This window comes from Sciurus vulgaris (assembly GCF_902686455.1).
Source record: "Sciurus vulgaris genome assembly, chromosome: 3".
NCBI classification, from domain to species: Eukaryota; Metazoa; Chordata; class Mammalia; order Rodentia; family Sciuridae; genus Sciurus; species Sciurus vulgaris.
In genome coordinates this window covers 143887834-143915560 of record NC_136463.1, presented here as the reverse complement: position 1 = coordinate 143915560, position 27727 = coordinate 143887834, and the positions used below count along the sequence as shown (strand labels likewise).

The following is a 27727-nucleotide window of genomic DNA, read 5'->3' as shown; positions in this document are numbered from 1 at the left end:
TATTTCTTTTCATTTTTGTCATTTCTAGAGCTATTTATTTCTGTTTATAAATCCAAATTTCCATCTGCCATCATATTCCTACTGTGGAAATAACTTCTTTTAACACTTCTTGTATTGAATGTCTGCTGGACATGGGAGAAAAGCAACATTTGTCTTCTTTTTTTTTAAGATATTGTAGCTGGGTATAGAATTCTGGATCAACAGTATTTTAGCCACTTTGCATAGTGCCATACAAAATTAAACCAAATCAAAATGAATGTGGTTAGGTCAAAGTGCTGTCTTGCATGAGGTAAGTGCATACCTCACCAGGCTACTTTAGGATTAATGGACTGAATTAGGTACTCTGCTGTTTCTCTGGGTACAGATCGTAAGGATCTGACATTGTGAGAATTCAAGTAACAAGAAAACCACTCCCTGGAAGAGTCCCTCACAAGAAAATTTCTCAACTTTTTGAATGCATATATCGTATACACATGGTGCCAAGGGTTTAAAGGCAGTTGGCTAAACCTTCCTTTAGGCCAGGGAAGCCTAGTCCACCCTGTTCGCACCTTTAGAAAAAATGGAAGCTTAAGTAATTTTAAGATGATTTCTGTCACACTGGGTTCTCTAAGGACTCTCAGCAGAAGGCCAGAATTAAGGAAAATGGCTTCTTGTTCCAGTTAAGTGTGGAATATTAAAGTACATTAATGGATTCCTAGGGTCTTGAAGATCTGTTCTTAACGACCAATCACAATTTATCTTTATTTTCGTTTCTTAACACACTGAAAGGTGAAACAAAGAAACTGGCTTTTATTAATATAAAGGAGCTTGCTAGAGCCTTCTTCCCGGGTTGTCACAACGGGCTCTGGGGCCCCCAAACCCCGCAGGCCACGGGTCAGGCTAGTTTTAGGAAAAACTCATGGACTAGAGGCCCTCCCTCGCAGCCCCGCCTCCCGGTGCCAGACGCCAGGCGACTGCGGCGGCGCAGAGCGCAGGGCGCAGGGCGCAGGGCTGGGCGGCGGGCTCCGCGCGCGCCCGAGGGGCGGGGCTCCGCCGCCGCCGCGTGCCGGCCCCCGCCCCCTCCCCAACCCCTCGGGCTCCGTCGGGGCCGCGCACCATTTCCGCCGCCCGGGGCGGAGCCCGCCCTTAAGGGCTGGGGCCGCGCGGAGCCGAGGCCACGGCGGGATGCGGCCGCCGTCGGGGCGGTGGTGGCTGCTGCTCTGGCTACCGCCCCTGGCCACGCTGCCCGCGGGCGCCGAGGCGGAGGCGTTGTCAGGTAACCGCGGGCACACGCGGCGGGCGCGCGCTCCCGGCTCGAGGGCGCGCTCCCGCTGGGCGGGGTGGGCGCTCCTCCCTCGGCCTCGGATCAGTCGGGGGAGCGGCCTGCACACGGAGGGGGCTGGCTTCCCGAGTTCTCGGGCTTCCCTGCCGTCTCTGCTGCCAGTTGGACATGTTGTGATTTGAGGAATAGAAGCAACCGCTTGGTTCAAATCCTGGCTCAGTTCCTCGCTTTACGGAAGCATCGGGAACTCGGAGATGTTTTGTCCAGGGTGACACAGCTAGTCACTGGCTCGGCTGGCCCTAGACTCCAGATTTTCAGTACGGGGCTTTTTGTACAGTACATCAATTTATGTCAAAATCGTATTTATTGCCATTCCTTACTAGAGAAGGGAAGAGCTGCAGCTTTAGAATGGGACCGAAATCCCCCTGCCCCGACAGTTGTGACCCTTGGTGAGTCACATGATTGGTTACATGTAAACACGGACGCTGACACCTCACAAGATTATGGCGATGTTTAATGTATACCTGGTGCACAGGAAAAATAATTTTATTTGCCCCAATGAAGCCCGTTTTTTTCAAGTTCAGTGTTATTATACTCGGTGGTAACCTCTCAATTTTATTAATCAAAGACACAGACATACATAAAGGGTTACCAAAGTTTCTGTTCTGCCTGCAGCGTTCAGGATGCCCACTGAGTTGGTTAAATTTGAGTCGGTTAAATTTGAGTCTTTAAGAAAATTGACTGCTTCTGTTACCATATACTGAGACTTGCCTTTGCAAACAGGCTTTAAATGTGAACGAGGAAGCATTCACTATCCTGCCCTGGATTAGACTGTCTAAGAACCATTGCTGGTCTGGGGTTGTCGCTCAGTGGTTAGGGTTAGTCCTGTCTACCACGTGTGAGGCACTGGATTGATCCTCAGCACCACATTAAAAAAAAACAAATAAAGGTAATGTGTCCATCTACGATTAAAAAAAAAAAAAAAAAAAAAGGACCATTGCAATTCTAAAAGTCTTTGGTTTTATGAGGAACCCCAAGATGAAACAGCTGGTACGGTAAATATCCTTGTCCATGTGGGATACAATCCAAAACCCAGTGGATACCCAAAACCCGAAATAGTACTGTACCCTATGTACTGTGGTTTGTCCTATATATACCCACCTATGTTAAGGTTTAAATTATAAATTAGGCCCAGTAAGAGAATAACAGTAATAACAAATAAAACTGTTATAGGAACATACTGTAATAAAACTTATTTAAACATAAATTGTTTATTTCTGGAATTTTCTATTTATACCATTTCATAATTTCAGACCACTGTTGACTACAGGTTACTGAAGCCTCAGTAAGTGAAACCGCAGATAAGGGAGAACTATTGTACTTCCTCCTGTAAAGTATGGCCTATCTATAACACAAGAAGCTTGGATTAGATGATACTTAAGTTCCCTTCCTATTGTGAAATTCTGTCTGTCCACACACACCCATCTATGGAATGGAGAATATTCAGACCGAACCCAGCTTTCTGTCACCCTATTTGGAGGAAAGTCAGCGGCAATTGGCACAGGAAGCACAGGGTTAGTTGTCTGGCTGAAAGGAAGAAAAACTTCAAGCCAAGAGTCATCTCTAATTTGTAACCAGTGGGTGTGGGTGAGGTTGCAAGAAATCATGAGTTTCCTGCAATGAAGGTCAGGTCATAGAAATGGGTTTAGATTATACCAGCAAGTTAATTCAGATTCACAACTTTCACATTCATCTGTTAAAAGGAAAATCTGTACTGACAGTTAAAACCAAACCTTAATGTACATTAGCATCAACTCAGTTATTTTCAGTTTCATTCTCATTTTCTTTTTGTTTTTTATGCTCTCATCCTTCCCTTTTTTTGCCTCCCTCCCAAAAAAAAAAAATAATAATAATACAGGCAAAATGGTAAAAATGGCAGCATAATGTAACAAGTACTTATGTGTGTTATTATTCCATTGTAATTTCATTTGAGAATTTTTTTTTTTCCATATGAGAACCATGGAAGGTTAAATTTTCAGGATAAACTTTGGTGAATTTTTTTTTTATATGTGAGGTGGTTTAAGATCTGCTAAGATTTGAGAAGTGTTTGATTTTTTTATTTTTAGAATATTCTATAAGTAGGTTTAAGTACAAGTTTCTACTGAATATTTTTACCATTATCTATGGACAAACTAATTAAATATATATGTAGATATTTATAAAAACTAATAAAGGACAAAAATATTAAGCAGTAATTTGAAATTTAACTTGTTAAAACAGGTGATATGTAGCTGTCCCTTTTAAATACCAGATATGTACAGTAGTACCCCCTTATCTAGAGGGAATACTGTTCCAAGACTCCCAATAGATGCCTGAAACTGTAGAGATTACTGCACCCCATATTTGCTGCTTTCTACCATACATAATACCTATAATAAAGTTTAATTTATGAGTTAGGCACAGAGATTAATAATAGCTACTAATAAAATAGAAAACTATTATATTATAACTATACTGTAACAAATGTTATTAAAACTTATGATTTATTCCTGGAATTTTCCATTTAATATTTTTGGATTATGGTTGATCATAGGTAACCGAGACTTGAAAGTGATACCACACATACAGGGGACTGCTAATGTCCTAAAATTAGATTAGTTGAGTGTTTATAAATTGAGTGGTATTTAAAGTGAACTAAGGGATCTGTCTCATTGGTTCACGTAATCCTGACTTGAATCCTATGCTAATGTAGGTATCTAACGCCTAGAAAACCTGCGGAGTACTGCTGGGAGTTAAGGAAGGCAGTGCTCCTTGCAGGATGTGGACACCAGCCTTGCCATAGGGAAGGATGACATTCAGTGTTGGTTCCACAAACCTTCCCAAGTTCTTGGGAGATGTGGCAGAGCTGGGTTAGCCCATGCTGTCAGACTTTCTCCTGATCTGAATCACGTTTGAGAAGTAAATATCTCCATTATGGAGCACCTTCCAGGGTGGGGACCTATTTCAGTCTCAAGTATAATCAGTGGCTCTCAGAGGCACATATTGTTCCCTTCTGAGTAAATGATTATCATCACATTTTTATATTTAAATTCCTAGAAATTCTTTTTCTTTTCCTGGATCTCATTATAAGGATAGTTTATGTACATCTACTGCCAGGAAGTTCTGTTTTAGCAGAATAAACCAGCAAAGTCTCAGGCTGCACTAATGAAGGCACCTGCAGCAGCATAAGAGCCTTCAGTGTCAGGGCGTGATTGGTAATAGAGTTCAAATAAGTCAAAATGGCTATGTTTTCTGTTTCCTACCCTCAGACAGTGAAATGTCTCTAGAATAAGATTACAGTAGGGAGAAGAAACCTAAGAAAGACATAACCTTCATAATCAATCTAAGGTGAAAGAATCTGGTCTCTCTTGTAATGCAGCGGGCCAGTTATGATAGTAACCTTGTCATTGCTACCGTCTCATGTCTGTTCTGGTTGGCCCATGGCTTATGGTTCACGTGAACTCACTTCAGGCTAGGCTTGTGTCTTCTTGTGGCTGAGTTTCTGGTCACTTAGATGTTTAGACATTCTTGTGTGGGTTGACTAAGGTGCATTCACCTTAGGAGACAGGTGATAAGAATGGAGGGCAGCCAGAGGACAACACGAAATGCTGATGCTTTGTCTCTACTCTCTTGGGCATTGTGTGAATTCCACATCAGCTTCATCTTGATGGCCAGAGGCCACCTGAGAATTCCAGGGGAGGCAATATGCTTTTAAGTAATGTACTTTCCTAATCTGGTTGAAGGTGGAGGGAAAATTCAGAGCAAGTTCTTTTCTTCTAACCAGGGGGTCCCTTACACAGAGTATGCTGATGTGTAGCATATGAAGAAAACAAAGCTAAGATTAATGCCACTTCTTGCTTCCCCTGCCCTTGAGTATCTGAAGAGAAGCAAGAAGAGAGTCCCTAACAAGAGGCTATTGAGGGTAAACAGGCTCAACCCTCTCCTTAAGGGTACACTGATGGTGATGTAGGTAGAGGGAGGTGTAGTCAATAGCTTCCAACAAGGCTGGAGAGGGTGTCCTGCTGCATCAGTAGGTTTCAGCAGCAGGGCCTAGTGTACCTACTCCTATGGTGCTGATTGGCACTGACCAAACTCCTAACCAAAATTGGTTGAACTTTCTCTGGCTGGGCTACACCCATTCAAATAATTCTCTGATCCTCTCAAATTGCTACATACACACCCACCACAGATATTTAAGTGCTATGGGATATAGTAATGAATGTACACTATCCCAAACTCCACAGGAAGACAGTGTAAGCTAATAAATCTATATGAATTATGAAGACAGAATAAAGCAGAATCAGCAGAAAGCAGGTGGAAATGGTTGGGTATGCAAGATCAGACAGTGAATCAGACAGGTCCTTCCTGAGAAGGTGATATTGGAGCAAATACATCAGTTGTTAGAAGGTAGAAGCTCAGCCAAGAGCTGGAGGAAGAAGGTTGCATGCAAATTAAACTTCAGGCAGGGGTGAACTGGCACCTAGAGGAGGACCAGTATGTTGATGTGGCTGGAGCAGCTGAGTGGGAGGGAGGTGGAGGAGAGAAGGTCATAGGGGTACTTCTGTCCCTGTAAGGGAGATTGAATTTTATCATGATGTGATAGGAGATAAAATATCTAAATATTGTTTGGAGAATAGTTTGTGGAGGGAATGGGGAGGCACTTCTGGAAAGCAGGAGGCTGCTACTACTGTAACCCAAATGCAAGATAAAATGTGACGTGGATAACAGAAACATTTACTCCCAAATTCAAACTACTGCACTAAACTTAAATGGCATTGTGTTGATCTTGGTTAAAGAGCTACAAGTATCAAACGATTTAGAAGACAGTCTTAGGAGCATATGCAAAAAACTTAATTTTATGGTAGCACTTGTTTACAAAGTTCAGGCCCCACAACAGTTATTTTCTCAGACCTCTAACAGAAGGGAACTGTTCTTTGAGAATTGACTCAGCCCTTGAAGTAGTGGGCCTCACTAGGAGAAGAGTTGCAGGGAGGGGTCCTGGAGGCATCCCTAAGAAAAGTGCCCCTAGCAGTGAGCACTGTGATGTTGAAATAACTAGCTGGAAGTAAATACTCCTATAATATTCTGGGACTCCTGAGGCTTTGGACCTGAGACCTCAACTCCTTTCATCTGCCTTGCTGAATGTGCCCCTTTCCCAACAACAGTAGATCCTCTCTTATCTATTGAAGATTCTCAGTACAAAGTTCTTAACTCTGACTGCTCAGTTTGACTCTTGGTTCCTGGTAAGAGATCCCCCAGGAGGCTGTGCAGAAGCAGAACATGGGATGGAGAAAGCCAGTCCAGAGACCTGCATGTCCCTCTTCTGCTGCTCACAGGGTGAGGGCTTAAGTTCTTGCAGTTCTGTACTGCCTTCCTGCCTATGCCCAGCTGTTAGCCCTTCTCTGCCCCTGGATTGTTCATCCCCTGTCATCTCCTTGCCCAGGAGATAGATGCATCTCAGACGTGCTCAGGAATGTTTCAGCATGGGCTGCTCTGTGTGTTCTAGCATTGTCCTTTGGGCTCTTGTGTGCAGACAGATCATACAAGAATGTTATCCTGTATTTAACAGAGAGCTTCTCAAGCTTCCTTCTTGTGCTATTTTGAAACCTGGTTCTTAACCTGGATTCTTGAGTTTACAGCTCAGGCTCTCAAACTGTAAAATAGTTGATATATTTTAAAATTCATGCATTACATCAAAATATTAAGAATAAAATGAAAGAACATCATTGTCATGGGAATATTGTGGGTCCTTGTGCAATTTTCCCACTTCGTGTAGCCTCCTAAGAACACTACTATTTCAGGGGGCAGGACCTTGCCAGGGTCCTTTCCCCAAGTCTGTCTTCACCAACTTCATGGTCCAACTTTTAATGCTAAGGATATTTCAAACCAGGACAGGGAACTATCAGAGAACCTGAATAATAATTCAAGATTATTTCCTAATGGATATAATTGTTGACTAGTTAGCTGGTTATCCACTCCTTCCCCAACTTTGGTATAGCAGGTTGTTCTACCTTCATTTCAGGTTTTTCTGTAGAAATAGCTGACCACACCTTCCTTAGAGGTGTTCAGGATTGTACATAAGGCCCATTTCTTTGGGTACCCAAGAGTGTTTCCTATACATGTTTCTTATTTGGGAGATATTTCCTATTTGATACTCTGTCTTGGATTCAGAAGAATTTACTTTGTTTACATCCAAACAGCAGTGGTCACAGATGAATGACCCCCATTACTTTATTTATTTATTTTTCTTAGCACTTACCACTTTAACCTTCTATAATAGTACTTGTTTCTCTCCCTCCTCCTCCTTTCTTTCTCCCCCCTCACATTGTTATGTTGTATTATATATGTGTAATTTTTATATATTATATGCAACATATATTTGTGCACATGCATACTCTCATTTTAGTATCTATATCCATCTCCAGCCAAATTTCATGCTATGCTATGGACCTGCCCATTTTAACTTAATTCCACCAGTGAAAACTATATGTCCAGAATAGAACTCATCCCACATTCCTCTTACAAACTTGCTTCTCTTCTAGTATTTGTCTTCTGTGGAAAGGTCTTCACTATCTCTCCACTCACAAGAAGACTTCATATCAACTTATTCTCCTTCACCCAATGAACCTCCATAGCCTATTGGTTTCACTTCTTAAGAGCTGTTGAATCTATTATTTCTCCCTCCTCACTTAGTTCAGAGCTCCAGGAGCAAGGCCTCTTCCTTGCTTCCTGCTGTTGTTGGTGCCTGGAAATTTCATAGTGCCTTGCTGTTGGTGCCTTAACCCTGCCTAACCCTTACTGAACTCTTTTTTAGTTAAGTCCTTTTGATTGTCACCAGTTTCCTGCTGAGACTGATATGTACCTTAAATCTTTCAGTGCTCTGCTTTCAGGATGAATTCACATTCCTTATGTGATGGTGAGCACTGCTTGCCTCTCTAGCAGCAGGTGTTGAGATGTCTCCATGTATCTCTCTGCTCCATTCTTATTTCTGTGCCATTATATCAGTTAGATATCCCTTTCCTGACCTACTCCCGTGATTTCCTACATATTTGCCACCCTCAGCCCCTGACTGTCTTGTTGCCTCCAGTCATCCATTTGTATTTCACCTTTCCTGGGAAGCCACCCTTGACTCCTGGCCTCTGCCTCAGCACTGAAGACGTGCTTGCTTTCTGTGCCTGTGTAGTGCCCTCCATGTCATAAGAGTCTACTCTGGACTAGGATATTTTATGTCTATCTCCTGCTAGGTCCTGAAGACCAAAGGACTAAATTTACCCTGTAGAGCAATTTATTAGTCCCAGAATGTTAAAACTGTTACTATTTCTCTTTGAATAAATTTTTTTAAAAAAAATTATGGGCAATTAAATGTTTAAGAAATTAGAGCTGGGTTGTTGCTCAGTGGTGGAGCACTTGCCCAGGACCTGCGAGGCACTGGGTTCAATCCTTAGCACCACATAATAAATAAATAAAATAAAGGTATTGTATTCACCTACAACTAAGAAAAAAATTTTTAAAAAAAGAGATTACACTTTTTTTTTTTTTATTTCTCAGTTCCAAGATGTAAAGCTTTGAAAGAAATGGATTTTATTCAAACTTCTGAGTCAAAATGTTACTGCTACAATCAATATTTCCAAATGGAATGGACATCTGTGTGGTCAACTGTGCAGGTAGGGGCCTACTTATAAATCATGTCTTAAGGATAGCAAATTGAAGTGTACCATTTCAAGAATAAAAACTACATCTCGTATGGCATATAGCTGAGTGTCAGGATGATACTGACTCGAAGATCACATAGAGTGGCTCAAGGAGCAGTGGTGTGGAAAGGGTACGTTAAATCCTCTGTCTACTTCATCAGCCCCTCCCTAGACCACTCCCAGTGAATATATCATCCAAACCAATATAGTGTGGAAGTTGTGATATTAAAAGGAGTCATCAGAGTAGTTTTATTGAGAAGGTAACATTAAGAAAGATTTCAATGAAGTGAGTTATCAAGAGGGTATCTGAGGAAAGAGTGTTCTAGGCTGAGGGGACAACTAGAAAATTCTTATCAGGAGCCACATGATATTGATTTATACTAAAAATATACATAAGACTTTTATCACTTGATTAAGGTGGTATTTGTAGGGCCTTCCACTTTAAAATTACTATTTTCCTTTTATTAATGAGTGAGTTTTTTGAGGAGATAATTTGGGAGACTATGTAGATATTTTGTTCCTCATCAACTCTCTAGCCCCTAGTGATGCTTGCCTATCATCATTTTGTTTATCAGATGATCTTCTAATTCCTTTATTCCTTTTATATTCATTGGCATTCTACAAGAGAAGTTTTCCCTCCTCCTATTTATTAATTTATTTATATCCAGTATTCTCATGAATTGTCAAATTCATTCAATAGACTATAATCCATTACTCTATTTTGATACTCAAATTGTCCTAGATTTGGTGAGTAGGAGCTCCTTCAAACTAGCTCCAGTGTCTTTTTAACTTGTGCCTATCATTTCTTTGAGCACTACATATTTTCTAGCAAACAAAATGTTTCAGGCTCATGTTGTAGTTTCCTAGACCCAACCCTGCAATCATAAATTTTTCCAGGGTGCGTTCGGCACAAGGTGTGCCCATTACTACTAGAATATCACTGTCATGTGTATGTATCCATACCCATGTCCCTCAACATACATCTGTTTCTACCTACCTGTCTACATAAAACTATGAGATATAAAACATGGAGATATCAGAACTCATGTGAGCAATTCAGGGGTTAGGTTTTCTTTTATAAACAACTTGCTCTGGAGAGAACTCAGGGGTTCCCTGAGAGATCTGGCTTAACCTCATCCAAAGTCTTCTCTCCCATTGAGCTCCCATTAGGCCCCATCCCTTAAAGGTCTCACCGCTTCTCAGCATTACCACACTAGGGTCCCAGCCCCTGATACATGAACCCTGGTGAACACACTCAAGCCACATCCAGACTGTAGCAAGGTCCAAGAGATGAGCCTGGGCCAGTCTTACATTGGGAGGTCAGGGAGAAGGAGGGAGCTGGCAGAGAAGAAAGAAGGGACAATAAGTGAAGAGGGAAGTGTCTTGAAAGCCCTGAGAAGAAAGTGAAACAGGGAGAGGGAGTGGTCAACAGCACCAAGTGCTGATGGTGGGTCCAGTAAGAGGGCTGCAAGTCAATTGGCAAGTAGCTGAGCCACATGGGGTCACTGGTGACCTTGTCAGGGCAGCCTGTTGGGGTGAAAGCCTGGTTGATGTAGGTTAAAGAGAGAATGGGAAGAGAGGAACAGGAGACTCAGGCATAAGCAAAAGCAACTTTTAAAAGGAGTTGTATTGCAGTGAGAAGCAAAATAATGGATTGTTGAAAGGGAAAGTGAAGTCCATAGAAGGTTGTTTTTCTATTTTAAATGGGAAAAATAACAGCATGTGGTATGTTCATAGGAATGACCTAGTAGAGAGAGAAGTGCTGGTAAGATGTACTTGTGTAGGGTAAGGATAGATAGGAATCTGGTGCACAAGTCAAGGGCTTGCCTTTAAGGGAGTGTATTAATTTCCTCTGGCAGAAATTTCCTCCCACATGGCCAGAAGCAGAGTATGTGCCCACAGAACCTGACAGATGGGTGAATAGGGGAATGGGAGCTGGTTGACATTCACTTCTTATTTCTTCCATTTTTAGTGAAGTAGGAGTAGTGAGAATGAAGATGGGAAAGAGGGTGTGAGAATATTGAGGAGGGTGATGTGAAACCATTTGTTGAGGAAGGTAGAATGAATGGAGAGGAATGTGTGATGTGAATGACTTTAGGTCCCACTTCAAGTTCACTGTCATGTATTCAAAGGAAGACCATTTTGCATTTTCCCAGCATATTTGGTGGCTCAAATCCAAGTGTGGAATAGGTGCATAGTTGGATTTTTCAGGTGAATATGACAAATCAAGAGGGATACAAAGGAGTTAAGGGTACGTGGAAGGGAATGACTTATGCATGGAATTTTGCTGGGTAAGAAGGGAGTGCATCAAGGGGGTGAGGATCAGGAGGAAGATGTTCAGGTCTATATGCAGTCAGGGCACTAAAACGGGCATGCTAGAAAGATAGCAGATGGTCAGTCACTGGAGTGCATGAAACATAGCATATGGAGGGGCTACAGTTTGTTACAGACAGAACCAGAGTGTGACATAAAAGTGATTAACCGAGGTGGGGTGGTGGATAAGAGTATACATGAAACACAGTTCCAGGAGCTAAGCTTCCTTGTGTGTCTCTTGGTCACAGTGACTTGCCAGAAGAGGGGAAGAAACATCTACTTTCAAAAATGCCCGTGGTCCAGTGTGTGTTTGGATTAAATGCAGATGTGTAAGATCAACCACTGGGATCCTTGGCTCAGTACATGACCATGTGCATCTGTGTGTACTTCCTTCAACCAATTTTGGGTTCTCCTTACTCCTCTGCTAATGTTTTTGGGAAGCTTGTGAGATCTTACTATTGTATTTATGAATTTGTTTGCTCTTATTTTATAGGTGAAAATTACCAGTCCGGGCCTATTCCGTATTGTATATATCACAGAGATGCGTAATTGCCAGTATCCAGAAACCATTCTGTCTTTTATCAAATGTGTCATTCATAAGTTTTGGGTACCAAAAGAATCTAATGAAATAACCATAATCAGTCCATACGGGGAGACCAAGTGCTTCTCTGTGAATCCTGTCAGGGAGATTTTTATTTATACAATAAGAGTGAATCGAAAGAGTAAGTTTGTTTATTATATTTGACTTTCTGGATTCAGTTTTTCTGAAGTGACTTGTTTCTTTTGTTTTTACCAACACTGCATTGACACAAAATGTTTTTTGTGTGTTTTTCTTTTTTTATTCCAGTTGTTGATTTCAGACTTTTCCTCATGTTTGTGGCAGGCATTTTCCTTTTCTTTTATGCAAAGACTTTGAGTGAGTGAGTATTCATTTTTACATTCTTAACTTTGTGAATTAAATGGGGAATAGGTTGTTTTTGACCCTATTGTAAATATTTCCACACCATTATGCATTTTTGTTTTTGCTTTAGGTTTTGCAAACAACAGGTCTGTAGATAGTGTTTGAAAGATCTTTAAAGACAACAACAGTTACTTATATAGCATTGTACGTGTAAAGTACAAAGTGCTTTTGCATACATTATTTTATGTGTTAACGTATTTTACTAAATTTTCATCACAACTATGTGCACTCTGTGTATTCTCAGTTTATCAATGAGAAAACCAACACCCATCATAATACAGCTGGTTCTTATCAGGGCCTGAATTCATACTCAGGTTTTCTGATGCCAGGTATCTCACTCTATTACGTTAGAGCTACTTCCTGGATTTGTGACTCTGATACAGAAGGTTGAATATAACAAATATCTGACTCTTGGATAAGCATGTTATTCTGATATTTTCATTTCTTGCAGTTTCTCTTGTGAAAAAACTGATTTCTTTCCAATATTTCATTTCTTAAGTTGCTCATACTAGTTAGTGTCCAATATTTTTCAAGCACTCTTACCATTGTTCATTTTTAAGCTTATCCTTACAGTTAAGCTTATCCTTATAATTAAGTATGCTTAGTGTCATCCACCAGCTTTATAAACCCAAAAACTCATATATAGCAAGAAGAGTAAAGCTTGGACTCTGAGGTGCTGGGCTACAATCCTGAATCTTGTAGTTAGCACATACTTACTCAGGGAGGTCTTCTAACTTCCTGATGCCTTAGTTGCCTCCTCAATAAAACTTGGACATAGATAACTATAAATACATGTAAAGCCCTCAGATAAGTGCCTGCTACCTGCTTAGTTCTTGTTTTCAGATCACATTCTGAATATGTAAGATAACTTGGACATCCTGTCTGGAGTTAATGGAAGGCTGTTTACTATAAATTGCAAGACTGATTTCAACTTTAACAATACATGATTTAATTAGAGTTGCCCTCTACATTTTTCTTTCTTAGTATTCTTCATGGCTACTGTTGCCATGTTTCTAACATATTTTTCATATTGAAAGTCCTTTTGGCATTTAAATGACTTTTATCTATCTACTTGTCTTGACAGGAGCCCTGTTTTCTATTACTCTTCGGGGACTGTGCTAGGTGTTGTAATGACATTAGTCTTTGTACTGCTGTTGGTGAAAAGATACATTCCTAAGGTAGGCATGATATGTGTCATTGAATAAAAAATGGAAATCATATCTGATAGGTATGAAATACTAATCAGTTTATTCACATTATGACAGTTCCTAATTCAAACAATGTTTCTTCATGGCATTAACTGATTTTAACATATTTTTTCTGGAGAGTTCATTTTTATTTATTACTTTATTACTTTTACCTAAGTATTAAGTTATGTTGTTATCTCTTTTGAGATCTTTTTATTTTCTAGGTAGTATGGGTGTGGTTGGTTGGTTGGTTTCATGAGTAACAGGAGACTAATTCTATATTGAGAGAAAATTTCATCTTGGCAGAACTTAAGACTCTCATGATGCTGAATCTTGGGGGCTTTGTTAATAGTATTGCTTCATCTGGGAATTTTTTCATTATTATTAGTTCTTCAATGCACCTTCAAAAACATAATGCCCCGAACTTAGTTGAGGATAAGTAAATATTATTTCATGATGACAATGTTGCATGATGGTTAAAGTTTGCAAAAGCAGCAATATTTTGAGATAAATTTATTCTTTTTAATAGTCTTTCTCCAATTTTAATGTACCTGCAAACCATTTGGGGACCTTGTTAAATTGCAGATTATGTTTCAGCAGTCTGAGAGCCTAAATTTCCAATAAGCTCCATGTCATGCCAGTGCCGCTGTTGTGTGGAACATATTGAGTAGCAAGACTCTAGAGAGAATCTGAGATTGTCTTTAGCTCAGTTTGATATAGATGTTTCTAATACAAAGTGTTTGTTTTCTTCTATTTTTATGAGAGTAAATGAACTAAAAATATGTTGTTATTTTCTTTCATACACAGTATAGCACCTTTGGGGCTCTAATGGTTGGTTGTTGGTTTGCTTCAGTTTATGTTGTGTGCCAACTGATGGAAGATCTCAAATGGCTGTGGTATGGAAACAGAGCATATATGTTTGGTATGTAAAACTTAAAAACAGCACTTTCTATTATTGGTGAATCTGAAAATATAACTGGAAGCTTTCTTTTTACCTATGTTTTTCTCTAGCATCTGAATTTTCATTTCTAACTGAAGGAGGTACCATTAAAAATAATATCTTGTTCATTTTATTCCCATAGTTGGTGATTTATGTTCATTTTGATCCCATTTTAAACAGTTTTTCCTATAACTTTTCTTTAGTTTTCTATGCAAATGATCAAAAGAGTAAAAAAAGGTAACTAAAAAGTACAAATAAAAAAATATGGGTCCGCCTGACCCCCATGCCGAAGTCGGACACCATTGCTGAGCCTGCCTGCCTGTCCCCCTACTGCTGAGGGACACTGCACTTGCCTCTGTGCTGACTCAGCACACCCTCGCTGGGGCTCCCCAGCTTCTTTGGAGGCTGGTGCAGGTGTTTTGAATTTTCCTGAGAGCATGGCCGTCATCATCGGAAGGGTGGCTTCCTTCCTGAGACACCTACATGAGACTGGAGGCCCTTTGACAAGACTCAGGATTCAAGAAGAGGAGATATTGAGAGACTCGGGACCAACTCAGAGCAGCTGGGTGAGTCTCTCCCACTGGGCGAGGCTCCCTGGAAGGGTCAGTAGTCCCAGAATGCAGGGAACTTCGTGGAGTAGTGTTACCCAGTGAGACTCCCCCACTGGAGCCATGAACCCAGACAACCGGGAGCATTGTAGAGGAGGACCACCCAGCAAGAGGGTTCAGCACAGAGTGAGGGTCCCAGGCCTGGGCAGTAGGTCCAGTCCCCAGGGAATGTCGTAGAGGAGGGCTGCCCACCGAGAGTCTTAATCGCAGGGTGAGGCTCCCTGACCCAGGAGGTAGGTCCAGACCACTGGGAACATCGCAGAGAAGGGCTGCCCAGACCAGGTTGGTTCTGGACCAAAGGGAACTTCTCAGAGGAGAGCTGCCCAGTGAGACATCCCTACCGGGTGAGTCTTCCCCACCGGGCAAGGCTTTCCCACCAGGTCCAGACCAGCCATGCCCCAGCCCTCTGTCTAGTCCCCCTTTTGACTGACCATCGGTCAACAAGTGGAGGCGCCTCTTCCCACCAGCAGGAAAAATACCCCACCTGAAGGCCACCACCCTTAGGGGGGCAGCTTCCTTGTGTATCACTCTTTATCAAGTTCCTCCAAGACTTCAGTCTACTGAAGGCTTGGAGGCGAGTTATTGGAAATCTACAGGGACACTGTAAGTCGATAGAGTTTCACTACTAGAGGGGTAGATACCTGACCAATATGAGAAAACAAGGGAAGAAAATGTCCCAAAAACCTAGATGCTACATCAATAAAACCCAATGACAGCATGTCAGAAAGGGAATTCAGAATGTACATAACTAAAATGATCAGAGACACAAACAATGAGATGAAAGAGCAAATGCAGGCTTTGAATGATCGCACCACTTAACAGTTAAAAGAGCAAATGCAGGAAGCAAAAGATCATTTCAATAAAGAGTTAGAGATACTATAAAAAAAAAAAAAAAAAACAGAAATCCTTGAAATGGAGGAAACAATAAACCAAATTAAAAACACCATAGAAAGCATAACCAATAGGATAGAACACATGGAAGACAGAACCTCAGATATTGAAGAAAAAATATTTAATCTTGAAAACAAAGTTGACTAAATAGAGCAGATGGTAAGAAATCATGAATAGAATCTATAAGAACTATGGGATATATGAAAAGGCCAAATTTTAGAATTATTATGATTGAGGAAGGCTTAGAGAAACAAACCAAAGGAATGAACAATCTATTCAAATGAAATATCAGAAAATTTCCCACATCCGAAGAATGAAATGTGAAAATCAAGTACAAGAGGCTTATAAGACTCCAAATATACAAAATTATAATAGACCCACACCAAGGCACATTATAATGAAAATACCTAACATACAAAATAAAGACAGAATTTTAAAGGCTGTGAGAGAAAAGAATCAAATTACATTCAGGGGGAAACCAACACGGATATTCAGCAAATTTTTCAACCAAGACCCTAAAAGCTAGAAGGGCCTGGAACAACATCTTTCAAGCTCTGAAAGAAAATGGATGCCAAACAAGAATCTTATACCCAGCAAAGCTTACCTTCAGATTTGATGATGAATAAAATCCTTCCATGATAAAACTGAAAGCATTCCCCCTAAAAACTGTAACAACGCAGGGATGCCCTCTTTCACCACTTCTATTCAACATTGTCCTTGAAACTCTTGCCAGAGCAATTAGACAGACCAAAGAAATTAAAGGGATATGAATAGGAAAAGAACTCAAACTATCCCTATTTGCTGATGAGATGATTATATATTTAGAGGAACCTTGAAATTCCACCAGAAAACTTTTAGAACTCATAAGTGAATTCAGTAAAGTAGCAGGTTACAAGATCAATGCTCATAAATCCAATGCATTTTTATACATAAGTGATGAATCTTAAGAAAGAGAAGTTAGGAGAACTACCCCATTCACAATAGCATCAAAAAAAATAAAATACTTGGGAATCAATCTAACCAAAGAGGTGAAAGACCTCTACAATGAAAACTACAGAACACTAAAGAAAGAAATTAAAGAAAATCTTTAAAGATGAAAAGATCTCCCATGTTCTTGAATAGGCAGAACTAATATTGTCAAAATGGCCATACTACCAAAAGTGCTATACAGATTCAATGCAATTCCAATTAAAATCCCAATGATGTACCTTACAGAAATAGAGCAAGAAATCATGAAATTCATCTGGAAGAATAAGAAACCCAGAATAGCTAAAGCAATCCTTAGCAGGAAGAGTGAAGCAGGGGGTATCGCAATACCAGACCTTCAACTATACTACAAAGCAGTAGTAACAAAAATGGCATGGTAGTGGTACCAAAATAGACAGGTAGATCAGTGGTACAGAATAGAGGACATGGACACAAACCCAAATAAATGCAATTTTCTCATACTAGACAAAGGTGCCAAAAATATGCAATGGAGAAAAGATAGCCTCTTCAACAAATGGTGCTGGGAAAACTGGAAATCCATATGCAGCAGAATGAAACTAAACCCCTATCTCTCACCCTGCACAAAACTCAACTCAAAATAGATCAAGAATCTTCGAATCCAACAAGAGACCCTGCATCTTATAAAAGAAAAAGTAGGTCCAAATCTTCAACTGGTTGGCTTAGGTTCAGACTTCCTTAACAGGACTCCCATGGCACAAGAAATAAAAGCAAGAATCAATAACTGGAATAGTTCAAACTAAAAAGCTTTCTCTCAGCAAAGGAAACTATCAGCAATGTGAAGAGAGAGCCTACAGAGTGGGAGAAAATCTTTGCCACTCATACTTCAGATAGAGCGCTAATCTCCAGAATCTATAAAGAACTCAAAAAACTCTTCACCAAGAATACAAATAATCCAATCAACAAATGGGCTAAGGAAATGAACAGACACTTCACAGAAGATGTACAAGCAATCAACAAATATATGAAAAAATGTTCAACATCTCTAGTAATTAGAGAAATGCAAATCAAAACTACCCTAAGATTCCATCTCACCCCAATTAGAACGATTATCTAGATTATCTATTAGGCGATTATCAAGAACACAAGCAACAATAGGTGTTGGCGAGGATGTGGGGAAAAAGGTACACTCATACATTGCTGGTAGGGTTGCAAATTAGTGTAGCCTTCTTGAAAGCAGTGTGGAGATTCCTTAGAAAACTTGGAATGGAACCACCATTTGACCCAGCTATCCCACTCCTTGGCCTATACCCAAAGGACTTAAAATCAGCATACTACAGAGATACAGCCACATCAATGTTCATAACTGCTAATTCACAATAGCTAGATTGTGGAACCAACCTAGATGCCCCTCAGTTGATGAATGGATAAAGAAACTGTGGTATATATATACAATGGAATATTACTCAGCCATAAAGAAGAATAAAATTATGGCATTTGCAGGCAAATGGATAAAGTTGGAGAATATCATGCGAAGTGAGATAAGCCAATCTCAACAAACCAAAGGACAAATGATCTTGCTGATAAGCAAATGATGACACTAATGGGGGATGGGATGGGGGCAAGAATGGAGGAAGGAGGGACTGTATAGAGGGAAAAGAGGGGTGGGAGGGATAGTGGGAAGGAAAACAATAACAGAATGAATCCAAAACTATTATCCTAGGTAAATGTATGATTACACAAATGTATGCCTCTACTTCATGTACAGAGAAACAAGATGTATCCCAATTGTTTACAATAAAAATAAATTAAAAGAAAAAGAGAAAATACCCAGGGAAAAAAATGTATACACATACACACACACAAAGTATTTGTCCCTTTTTTTTTTTTTTTTCTTTTTGCAGTGCTGGGGATCGAACCCAGGGCCTTGTGCTTGGGAGACGAGCACTCTACCAACTGAGCTATCTCCCCCAGCCTCTGTTTGTCCCTTTTGACTGCATATGCTTCTGAATTGTGGATAAGTTATAACCACATCTAACTTGCAATAAAAAAGTTTCCCTTAAATGTGGCTCTTTATTTTCTTTTTCTTAATGTATTTAGTGTGAGAGGCAAGAAATCCTAAATATAAATGACAAATGAAAAATTGACTTTTTGGAAACAAAATCTAAAAACAACACTCATTATCCTTGTTTCATGTTATAAAAAATATTTTTGTTTGTTTTTATTAGAAAATAATGGATAGTGGGAGAACACTTAGCATCAAATTTCTCACCTAAGTTTACCACCCCAAGACAAAAGCAATTAGTATTTGTTTTACTTGAAATTTTTATGTTTTTAGCTCATTTTATTTATTAACATAATAACGTATTTTAAAAGTAAATTACAGATAATGTGGTAGACTCCCCTAAATTCTTTTCTATTCATCTCTAAAACACAAAGGCATTTTTGAGGGACTGAACCCAGGACCTCGTTCAGGCTGGGCATGTAGGCTGACTAAGCCCTACCCTCAGTCCCACTCTTGAGTTTTTAAAAAAAATTAATAATTACATAAAGTCATCTATTACCCAGGCCATGTTAAAATTGCCGTTAACCTGATGGCTGGTTTGTATAAACAAGGATGTAGTCCAGAACCACATTTTCTATCAGTTATATTTATAAATCTGTTTTAATCCATAAAAATTCCTGTTTTCATCACAGCTGTATGCTGAAGAGAGCAAGCTGGCTGTCCAATAAAATGTCCATTTTCTGGATTTATCTGATGACTCCTTTGAGGCATAATTTAACTTGATCCTCTCTCGCCCATATTTCCTGTAAACTAGAAGTTAGATCTGGAGGTCTAGTTACATACAGATTAAATGCTTTTGGTGGGATACACAAGAGGCAGTGTACACTTCGCCTTGGATCTAACTGGAAACACAGTATTATATAGTTACACCATGAGCAATGATGGACTAGATTAGGCAGTGTGCATCTGATGCCTTCACCCTAAAATTACATTTTCCTTTTGTGGCTTGAAGATTAAAAATAGGGTTTATAACAGCCTGTGATATCTACAGTGACTTATTTCTGACCAAAGCAACCATGATAACATTTACCCCTCTATGACATTGGGTTAAAACCAAACAAGCTTAATATATCACTATTATAATGACTGCACATCCTGTATTATTAGAAAAGTCAACCTCAGGGCTAGGGATGTAGCTCAGTGGTAGCATGCCTACCTAGCATGCATGAGGCCCTGGGTTCCAGCACTGAAAAAAAAAAAAAAAAAAAAGTCAGGCTAATATCTCATGTGGAAGAAATAACTAGCTCTAGGGGCTCCCTCCCCCGCAACCTTCATTGGAAAAAAAAAATTAAAATTAAGATTTTTCACAGATCTTGCTTTTAAGTCAAGGCTCTGCCAGGATTTTTACATAATTTTTCAAATTCAGATTTACATTATTACACCTTCCTCTGCTTTTCCAGGCTATGTTTTGGTAGTTGGATTTTTTAGTTTTGTTGCCTGCTATAAACACGGACCTCTTGTTGATGAGAAGAGCAGAAGTCTTCTGATGTGGACCCTGCGGCTTTCCTCCCTGGTTCTAATCTATGCTGGTGTAGCTGCGCCTCAGTTTGCTTATGCAGTTATGATCCTCCTCATGTCCTCCCAGAGTCTGCGCTATCTACTAAAAACATTGAGTTATGTGAAGTGGTATGTATCTTTTTTTTTTTCCAAAAATTTTACCTTTTGAGTTCTGGTTTTGTTATTTGGGGGATTTTTTTTTTTTTTTTTTTTTGCATGTGATATTTAATCTCCTAATTAACTACATTTAGTCTAGAGATTACACTTTTAGAGCAGAGGAGGATATAGAGCTCTAAACATCTCATCCCATCTCCATTTCTTGTCTTCATTCATCTTTCGGAAGTGTACTGCCAATTACAAAGTAATTAGAGCTCACTTGAAATTTACTAAAATCATTGGCAAAATTAACTTGGGTTCTGGGTTACTAAAAATTTCTACTTTTATTCTGCATTTCTTTTTATTAGAGCCAAAGACTTCTTTAATGTGTTGTTTGTGTTTGTGAGATGAGAGTTAGGAAAAAGAAATGAATCATAAATAACTGAAAAGTGTTATTCAGTCCATTGTATTAAGGACTTTCTTAAGTTTTAGGTTAAGGCTTTAGGCTTTTCAAAGTACAGAAGGAAAGATGTGGTAACTTCTGTTGTCACAGCTTTTGTTATGTCTCTTCTCAGTCATGGAGTCTGAGCATCTGTTTTCAGGTCAGGTGCACAGATGGAGATGGTCCCCATATAGGCCTATGTCTCTGTGTCTTTTAAATGACAAAATAGAGTTTGCCCAAGGACTAATGGGATATAAAGAAAGTTCAGAAATGCTTTCCTGCAGGAAATATCACTGATCTGAATCTAAAATCATGAACTCAAATAGCTCAGTGAATTAATGTGTGGGGCTTTCCTTACAAACAGAAAGCCCCATTTGGCATCATCATGAGGCAGCAACTTCCAGGGTAGTTAGTGAGGAGGGCAAGGACCAGATCAGGGACATTGCAGCCATGCCAAGGAATCTAGTCTGGTTCTGTACATAGTGGAGGAGTTGGCCAGCATGCAGTTTAGTTAGTCTCTCTGCTGCCCAACCTAAGGAGTTATAAGTTCAAATGCTTAGGGCTCAGGTAGATACTATGCCAGACAGAGGTGAGGCAGAAGGGTGACCCTGAGGACAGTGTATCCTCAACAAAAAGGGATAGTTACCACTCAGCTTGAGTAAAAGTACGGATTCTACATTGCCAAATCTTCTGATTTTCTAGAAATACTGGAAATGTTTGGGATTGGAATGTGATTTCTTATGATTTTTAAATGTTGACAGTTAATCTAATTAAAATATATCCAACAAACAAAATCAAACCAGAGGGTACTCATGTATCAGTGAGATGTGGCCCAGGTGTTTTCTGGCACAGAGGGTGAATAAGAGGGGAGGTCCCTGTGGCAGGAAACCCATCCTCAGACATCACAGTGGCTAGGCAGGCACTGATGAGGTCAAGGAGTAGGCAATGAGACTGGACTGGAAGGGGAAGTTAATAGATGTTTACCAAAATTGGCCAAGAGGAAGGAGATTCTATGGTGACAGGTAGTTTATAGATCTGGTGACTGCAGGTGTGGCAGTGTCACAGGGTTAAAATGCACCAGTGACAGGAAGTTGCCTACACAGAGTGGTGGAGGCCGAAAGGCAGCAGTTCTAGTGGAAGGGTTGACACTGAGTGGATCTCTCTGCTCATCTGCCCAGCGTCTGGGATGACCAGAGGTCCCTCTGTCACTCTCCATCCTCCAGGCCCCTGGCCCTTTGTCAGGCTTGTGGTCTAAGGAACCCAGGATGGAATTCCTTCCTCCTTCCCTTTAACTGTCTACCTGCCCTGCCAAGAGCAAAGTACATCCCATCACCTGCACAATGGTTCTTTCATACATTTGCTTTGTGTTCCATACTAATAAAAATGTACATCAGTCTATCAACTTTGAATTCTGCTAGTGAATTATTATATGAAGAATTAGGGAATAAAACTGGTACTTACAGGTTAAATAAATCAAATAATGCCTTGATTTTTGTATACTACTTTCTAGTTTCCAGAGTTGTTTACACATAGTTTAATAATAAATGGTAACTACTCTTTTGATTATCTTTATTGAATACTACTATAGGCCACTTACTATGTTAAGGCCTTTACTACCCAAAATATCTCATTTAATCTGTAGTGACTTCATGAGGTAGATGTTACTGCTCTTATTATTTCTATATGAGCAAGTGAGACTCAGAACTGGTAAGGAATTGCCCAGGTTCATGCAGTGAGTAACCTCAAAGCCAGGACTATGCCCTAGTCTTCTGGCTGAGTCCAGGGTTTTTCCTCTGGAAAACCTGGCCAGGACTTCAGAAAAAGGGAAGGAAATTATGTCAGTGGTTCCTCAATCCAGCCATCCACCATCAGATAATTTTTAAATGGTAAAAGATTTTTGAGATCTTAACCCTCAAGAAAATATCTTTTTTAAAACCTCCTGATAATTCTGATGTTCATTCAGATTTGGAAATCCCTGGTTAAATTAAATTTAAAAGTACCTCAAAACATTTTTAAAAACTAATTGATAAATATAAACATTTTTAATAGCCTTATCATCATTATTCTTTTTATGAGATTAGTAGATATCTAAGTTTTTAGAGTCCTGCATTTTATGAGATTTGGGACTTTCCTGGTTGGAAAAAGAAAATTCCAGTCATGAGCCTCTTGGCATGTTGTGAAAGAACTAATATAAATTACTGTACATAAAAGACCTTTATATGATATTTGCTCTTTCTCTAGGATTAGTAAGAATCACTACCACTAGGTGGAAGTGATAACCCACAAATGTAGCTTCTTGGTCTAGAGAGTAAGTGGTGTGTCCCATGGGTCTCCTTAAAAGGACATCTCAAAAACTTGTCAGTGACCAAGAGAATCAGTAGGCTAAGCATAAATAAGCCAGACTTATAATTGTCTGATTGTGTGATTAGAATTCACCAAGAAAAGGACAATTAGTGTCTGTGTCAGAAATTGTTCTGAAGGACCTTAGGACATTATTTGAGAGTTCAGGAAGCAAGAAAGCAAACATCAGGCCCAAACCACTTACTCTCTGTAGCTCAGTCATTAACGACAGTGGAGAGCATAGGTGTGATCTATGAGGCCTTAAGAAGGATTACTGTTGCTAAGAGATATAGTTTTATAAATCCTGAGGATTGACTTGGACAAGAATCTAGCAACAAGATACCACATGTTTTAGGAAAATGAAGTTGTGGTTTGCACCAGGACCACCGGTAGTTAAGTGTCTTACAGAAGAAGAATACAGGGAACAAGCTGATGCTGAAACGACCAGCGCCCTGGAGGAACTGCGCAGAGCCTGTCGCCGGCCTGACTTCCCATCCTGGCTGGCCGTCTCCAGGCTCCAGGCTCCTAAAAAGTAAGCTTTGCTCAGCTACTCTGGCCATGGCTTGGGTTCAAATTATTTTAAAACCATAGTGTTGCCAGGCATGGTGGCACACGCCTGTAATCCCAGTGGCTTGGGAGGCTGAGGCAGAAGGATTGCAAGTTCAAAGCCAAACTCAGCAACCTAGCGAGACCTTGTCTCCAAATAAAATATAAAAAGGGCTGGGGATGTAGCTCAGTGATTAAGTGCCCTTGGGTTCAGGCTCTGGCACACACACACACACAAAAAAAAAAAAACCAAAAAAACAGTTTTGAGACAGGAACTTCAGTTTAGAAACAGAGTACTTCCATGGATCACCGATAATGTTGAAATTGGCAGCAATTTTCTTTTCTCAGTACTATGACTTTGCAATACAATTGCTGTTGTCTGAATAAATATTGATTTGATGAGAGGTATTGACATTAAAATAATGAATTATAAATCTAAACTTATAAACAATAGGAAAGAGGGCTGGGGGGTATAGCTCAGTCATAGAGCACTTGCCTACAGCACATAAGGCCCCAGGTTTGATCCCAGTACTGGAAAAAAAAAAAAAAAAAAGGGAGAGAGAGAGAGAACAGAAGACATTAGCAACAGAAGTGCTTGCATTTGGCTGCCCTGAGTCTTCATGAGTCTGTCTACTTCTCTACCCTTTCTCGTGATAACTGTCTCTAGAAGGATCGCATAAGTCATTTCCCTGTTTATACCCAGAGTGTCAATGCCATTCTGTAGTGACACAGAGTCAAATTTAATGAAGGGGACAAGTGGCAAGGGTGCATGTTGTCTTACAAATAAACCTTTCTGTCAGACCATTAACTTTATTTACAACAAAAAACACTTATTAGATTTGCAGACTTTGTTCTTGGAGCAAGCCACCTATCACCTGAAGAAATCCATCTGCATGAAGAACAGTATGGCCTTGGTGGTGCTTTCTTGGAAGAGCAGCTCTTCAACCTACAGACTGACAGTGTACCTGCAAGTTGACTTTATTTTGTCAAGGAAGTGAGTAAAGGGCAAGGATTCAGTTAAAGTTGGGCAAAAGGGGTCTAATGAACAGTGGGAAAATCAGGTGCTGTGGAGAATAGCCATACTGGAAAGGAAAACTAATCTACTTTGAAAAGAACTTATTTTCCTGTTAAGTCCTGCTATTTATTGTACTGTAGTTAGCAACCAAGATTCTGCAGCAGTTCATTGCCACTTACCTTGAAATCTTTCATTAGAAACAAGGAAATCATGTTGTTCTTCAAGGGACCAATAAGTATGAACAGGTGACTTGTCAAAACCAAGGCACTAAATCCTTACTCCCCTCAACCTGGGCCAAAAGACTCTTATTCTTCCTATATTTCGTCAATATCAGTGACGGAAGAGACTTGAAATATGCTGGGCCTGTGCTTTCCAAAGTATAATCCGCAGGATACTGACAAGTGTTTTAGTCGGTGAAAGGATTTTGAGGTTAACTAAGATTGAGACGAAGTTAAGCAAGTACATTGCAGGACTCTCAAGGGCCTTTAATGATACTAATGCACATTGTGAATCTCCTAAACAAAGAGAAATTGTATAGCAGTTTCTGCTTTAATTGACCCCAGAACCCTTTTTTATGAGATTAATATTCCTTAGAACACATTTTTGGAAAATGCTAATGATGGTAGAATTGAGGTTTGAGGAGGTTAAATAACTCATCTGAGTATTTGAGGCAGCCCTGGTAGAGCTCCAGTCCCCAGATGTCCTGACTCAGGTAGAAGACTTTTTCAGATGCAGACTTGGGGGCTATCTCCCTACAGCCTGGTTCTTACAATGTTGGCATCTTTTTAAAATAATGGCCAACAGCCTATTTAATAACTGTGATAAACATTTATTAAGATTATATTTTAAAGTTTTGATAAGATTTATATATATGTATGGATTAGAAATAGAAATTAGAATTACTTTCTGTATTTTTGTATGTAGAAATTGAAAGAAACCTTTTGTAACATTTCAAGATTCATATACATTTGTAATAATTTCCTACAAAAAGAGATTTGCGATATATTTTTACAGAGAGCAAATGTTTGTTTCTTGATTCATGATGTTTCACTCCAGAGTGAAATAAACAACTATAACTGAGCCTTGACCTTAAGGGAAGGATGCCAGAACAAGTCTGAGATTTGAACACAGCAAAATAATTTATGGGTTAAGGTGTTGTTAAATTGATTCTCTAAATATTGAACTCAGACTTTTTACTGTGATGGGATTAGCAGGAGGAGGTTAACAGGGGAGAGATACATAGAGAATTTTGTTACTGTTAATAAAGCTTTTCTAAATTGTGGAGTAAGAATGTGGCTATCCATTTGTAACTTTCTAGATTGACTTTCAAATGATATTTCCTCTGTGAGGCAGTATGTCAGTGTTTACAGGTCTGCTTTTGCCAGACATCTTTTACTATTAGGAGACTTCTCTTAAAAAAACAAAAAAAAACTACATTCAACCTGTGCCTTTATATAGACTTCGATTTTTAAAACTAAAGAACATATCTTCCATTCTGTTTTATGAGGCAAGCACTCTACAAGTGAGCTATAGCCCCACCCTTCCATTCTGTTTTGTAACTACAAAGGGGATCTAAAATAATTTTTGTTTTAATCTGATTTTTATTTTTGTGTAATTATATTTAGTGGTGATATATTACAAATATATCAGATGTATCAATTCTTGTGCTCAGCTAGTTTCACCTCCCAAGAGGCAGTTTTTATAGTACAAAAATGAGTGTGTGTGAATCACAAACATCTGCTGGGGCTGCCAGGGCTCATCCTAGCTGGACAGCACTGGGCCCTGCCTGAGCCAGGTTGGAGAGAGGCTTCACCGGAAAGCAGCAGCTTCAAGTGGGCCAACAAGCCTGTGAACCATCACAATAAAAAAACTGCTACAAAAGAGAAAAAGAACAATAATCTCCAGGATACTGTTCTTCATGTTCACTTTTAGAGGAATTTATGGATTTGTTAGTTTCTGTTTTGTGAATACTGTGAGAAGCTAAACAATTAAAAGCATTACTGGTGATATTTTTGGTGTATTTATGTTATTTTCTTTTGATTTGGGTTTTATTTTAGCAGTGAACACAATTCTAATTCCCATAAAGCAATGTACATATTTTTCCTTCCTTGCCTTCCTCCCCTCCCATTTCTATCTCCTTTCCTCCATTTCTTTCTTTGTAAAGGTCTTCAAGCAGTTCAGATGGCGGTTCAGTAAAGTGGCCCTATTTTCACAGGTGGTTCAGAGTTGGTGTGCCATCACAGGTGTGCAGTTATGGAGCATAACAGAACCTTTGTCATGTTCTTGATTACACTCATGCCTGAGGCCTCACAAAAGCTCACTGTTGTTAGCAAGTTTACTATTTGACACCAAATGGTGGGTGAGAAACAGCATGGGTGGCCATGCTTAAACAACCATATCATCAAATGTTATTTTTGAAAGGTTTTAAAACATGTTTTACATGCCACAAAAAAAAAAAAAAAACCCTTTGTAAATCAGATGTATACTTTGCCAATAATACTTAGGGCTGAATTATTAGGGAGTGTCCATGTGACATTTAGGACAATATTTGAATTTATGACTTTTTATAAAACCTGGAAATTTGAGAGATTTTAGATTTTTAAGAGTTTGAAATAGGTGATGGATTACATCAACACATCTAAACATATGGATGAATTTAGATCCTGAAATGTCAAGAAAAAGAAATAGGATCTTTTTCTGTGCATCATTATTCATTGAAATTAGAGAGATGTGATTTTTTTTTAGTTTTTTAAATAAATATTTTTGGACCAACTGAAAGTAGGATCCTATTCATAGATAACATTCTGGATGTAGGATTTTGATGAGGCCTGCAGTAAGGCAGAGATGTATTTTTGATGACCCCAGGAGCAAGCTGCCCTCTGAGTCCCTA

At 39.5% G+C, this 27727-nt stretch overlaps 1 protein-coding gene across 1 annotated transcript; it reads left to right on the top strand.

Moving 5' to 3' along the window:
* The first annotated feature begins 1065 nt into the window (after positions 1 to 1065).
* Positions 1066 to 26844, top strand: NEMP2 (nuclear envelope integral membrane protein 2). The gene is made up of 9 exons (XM_079134819.1): positions 1066 to 1255; positions 8849 to 8964; positions 11798 to 12026; positions 12152 to 12224; positions 13350 to 13443; positions 14260 to 14374; positions 20302 to 20527; positions 23632 to 23808; positions 24660 to 26844. Exons 1-9 carry the CDS (start codon positions 1165 to 1167, stop codon positions 24796 to 24798), a joined length of 1260 nt encoding a protein of 419 aa, XP_078990945.1. The 5' UTR covers positions 1066 to 1164; the 3' UTR covers positions 24799 to 26844.
* The last annotated feature ends 883 nt before the right edge of the window (positions 26845 to 27727 follow it).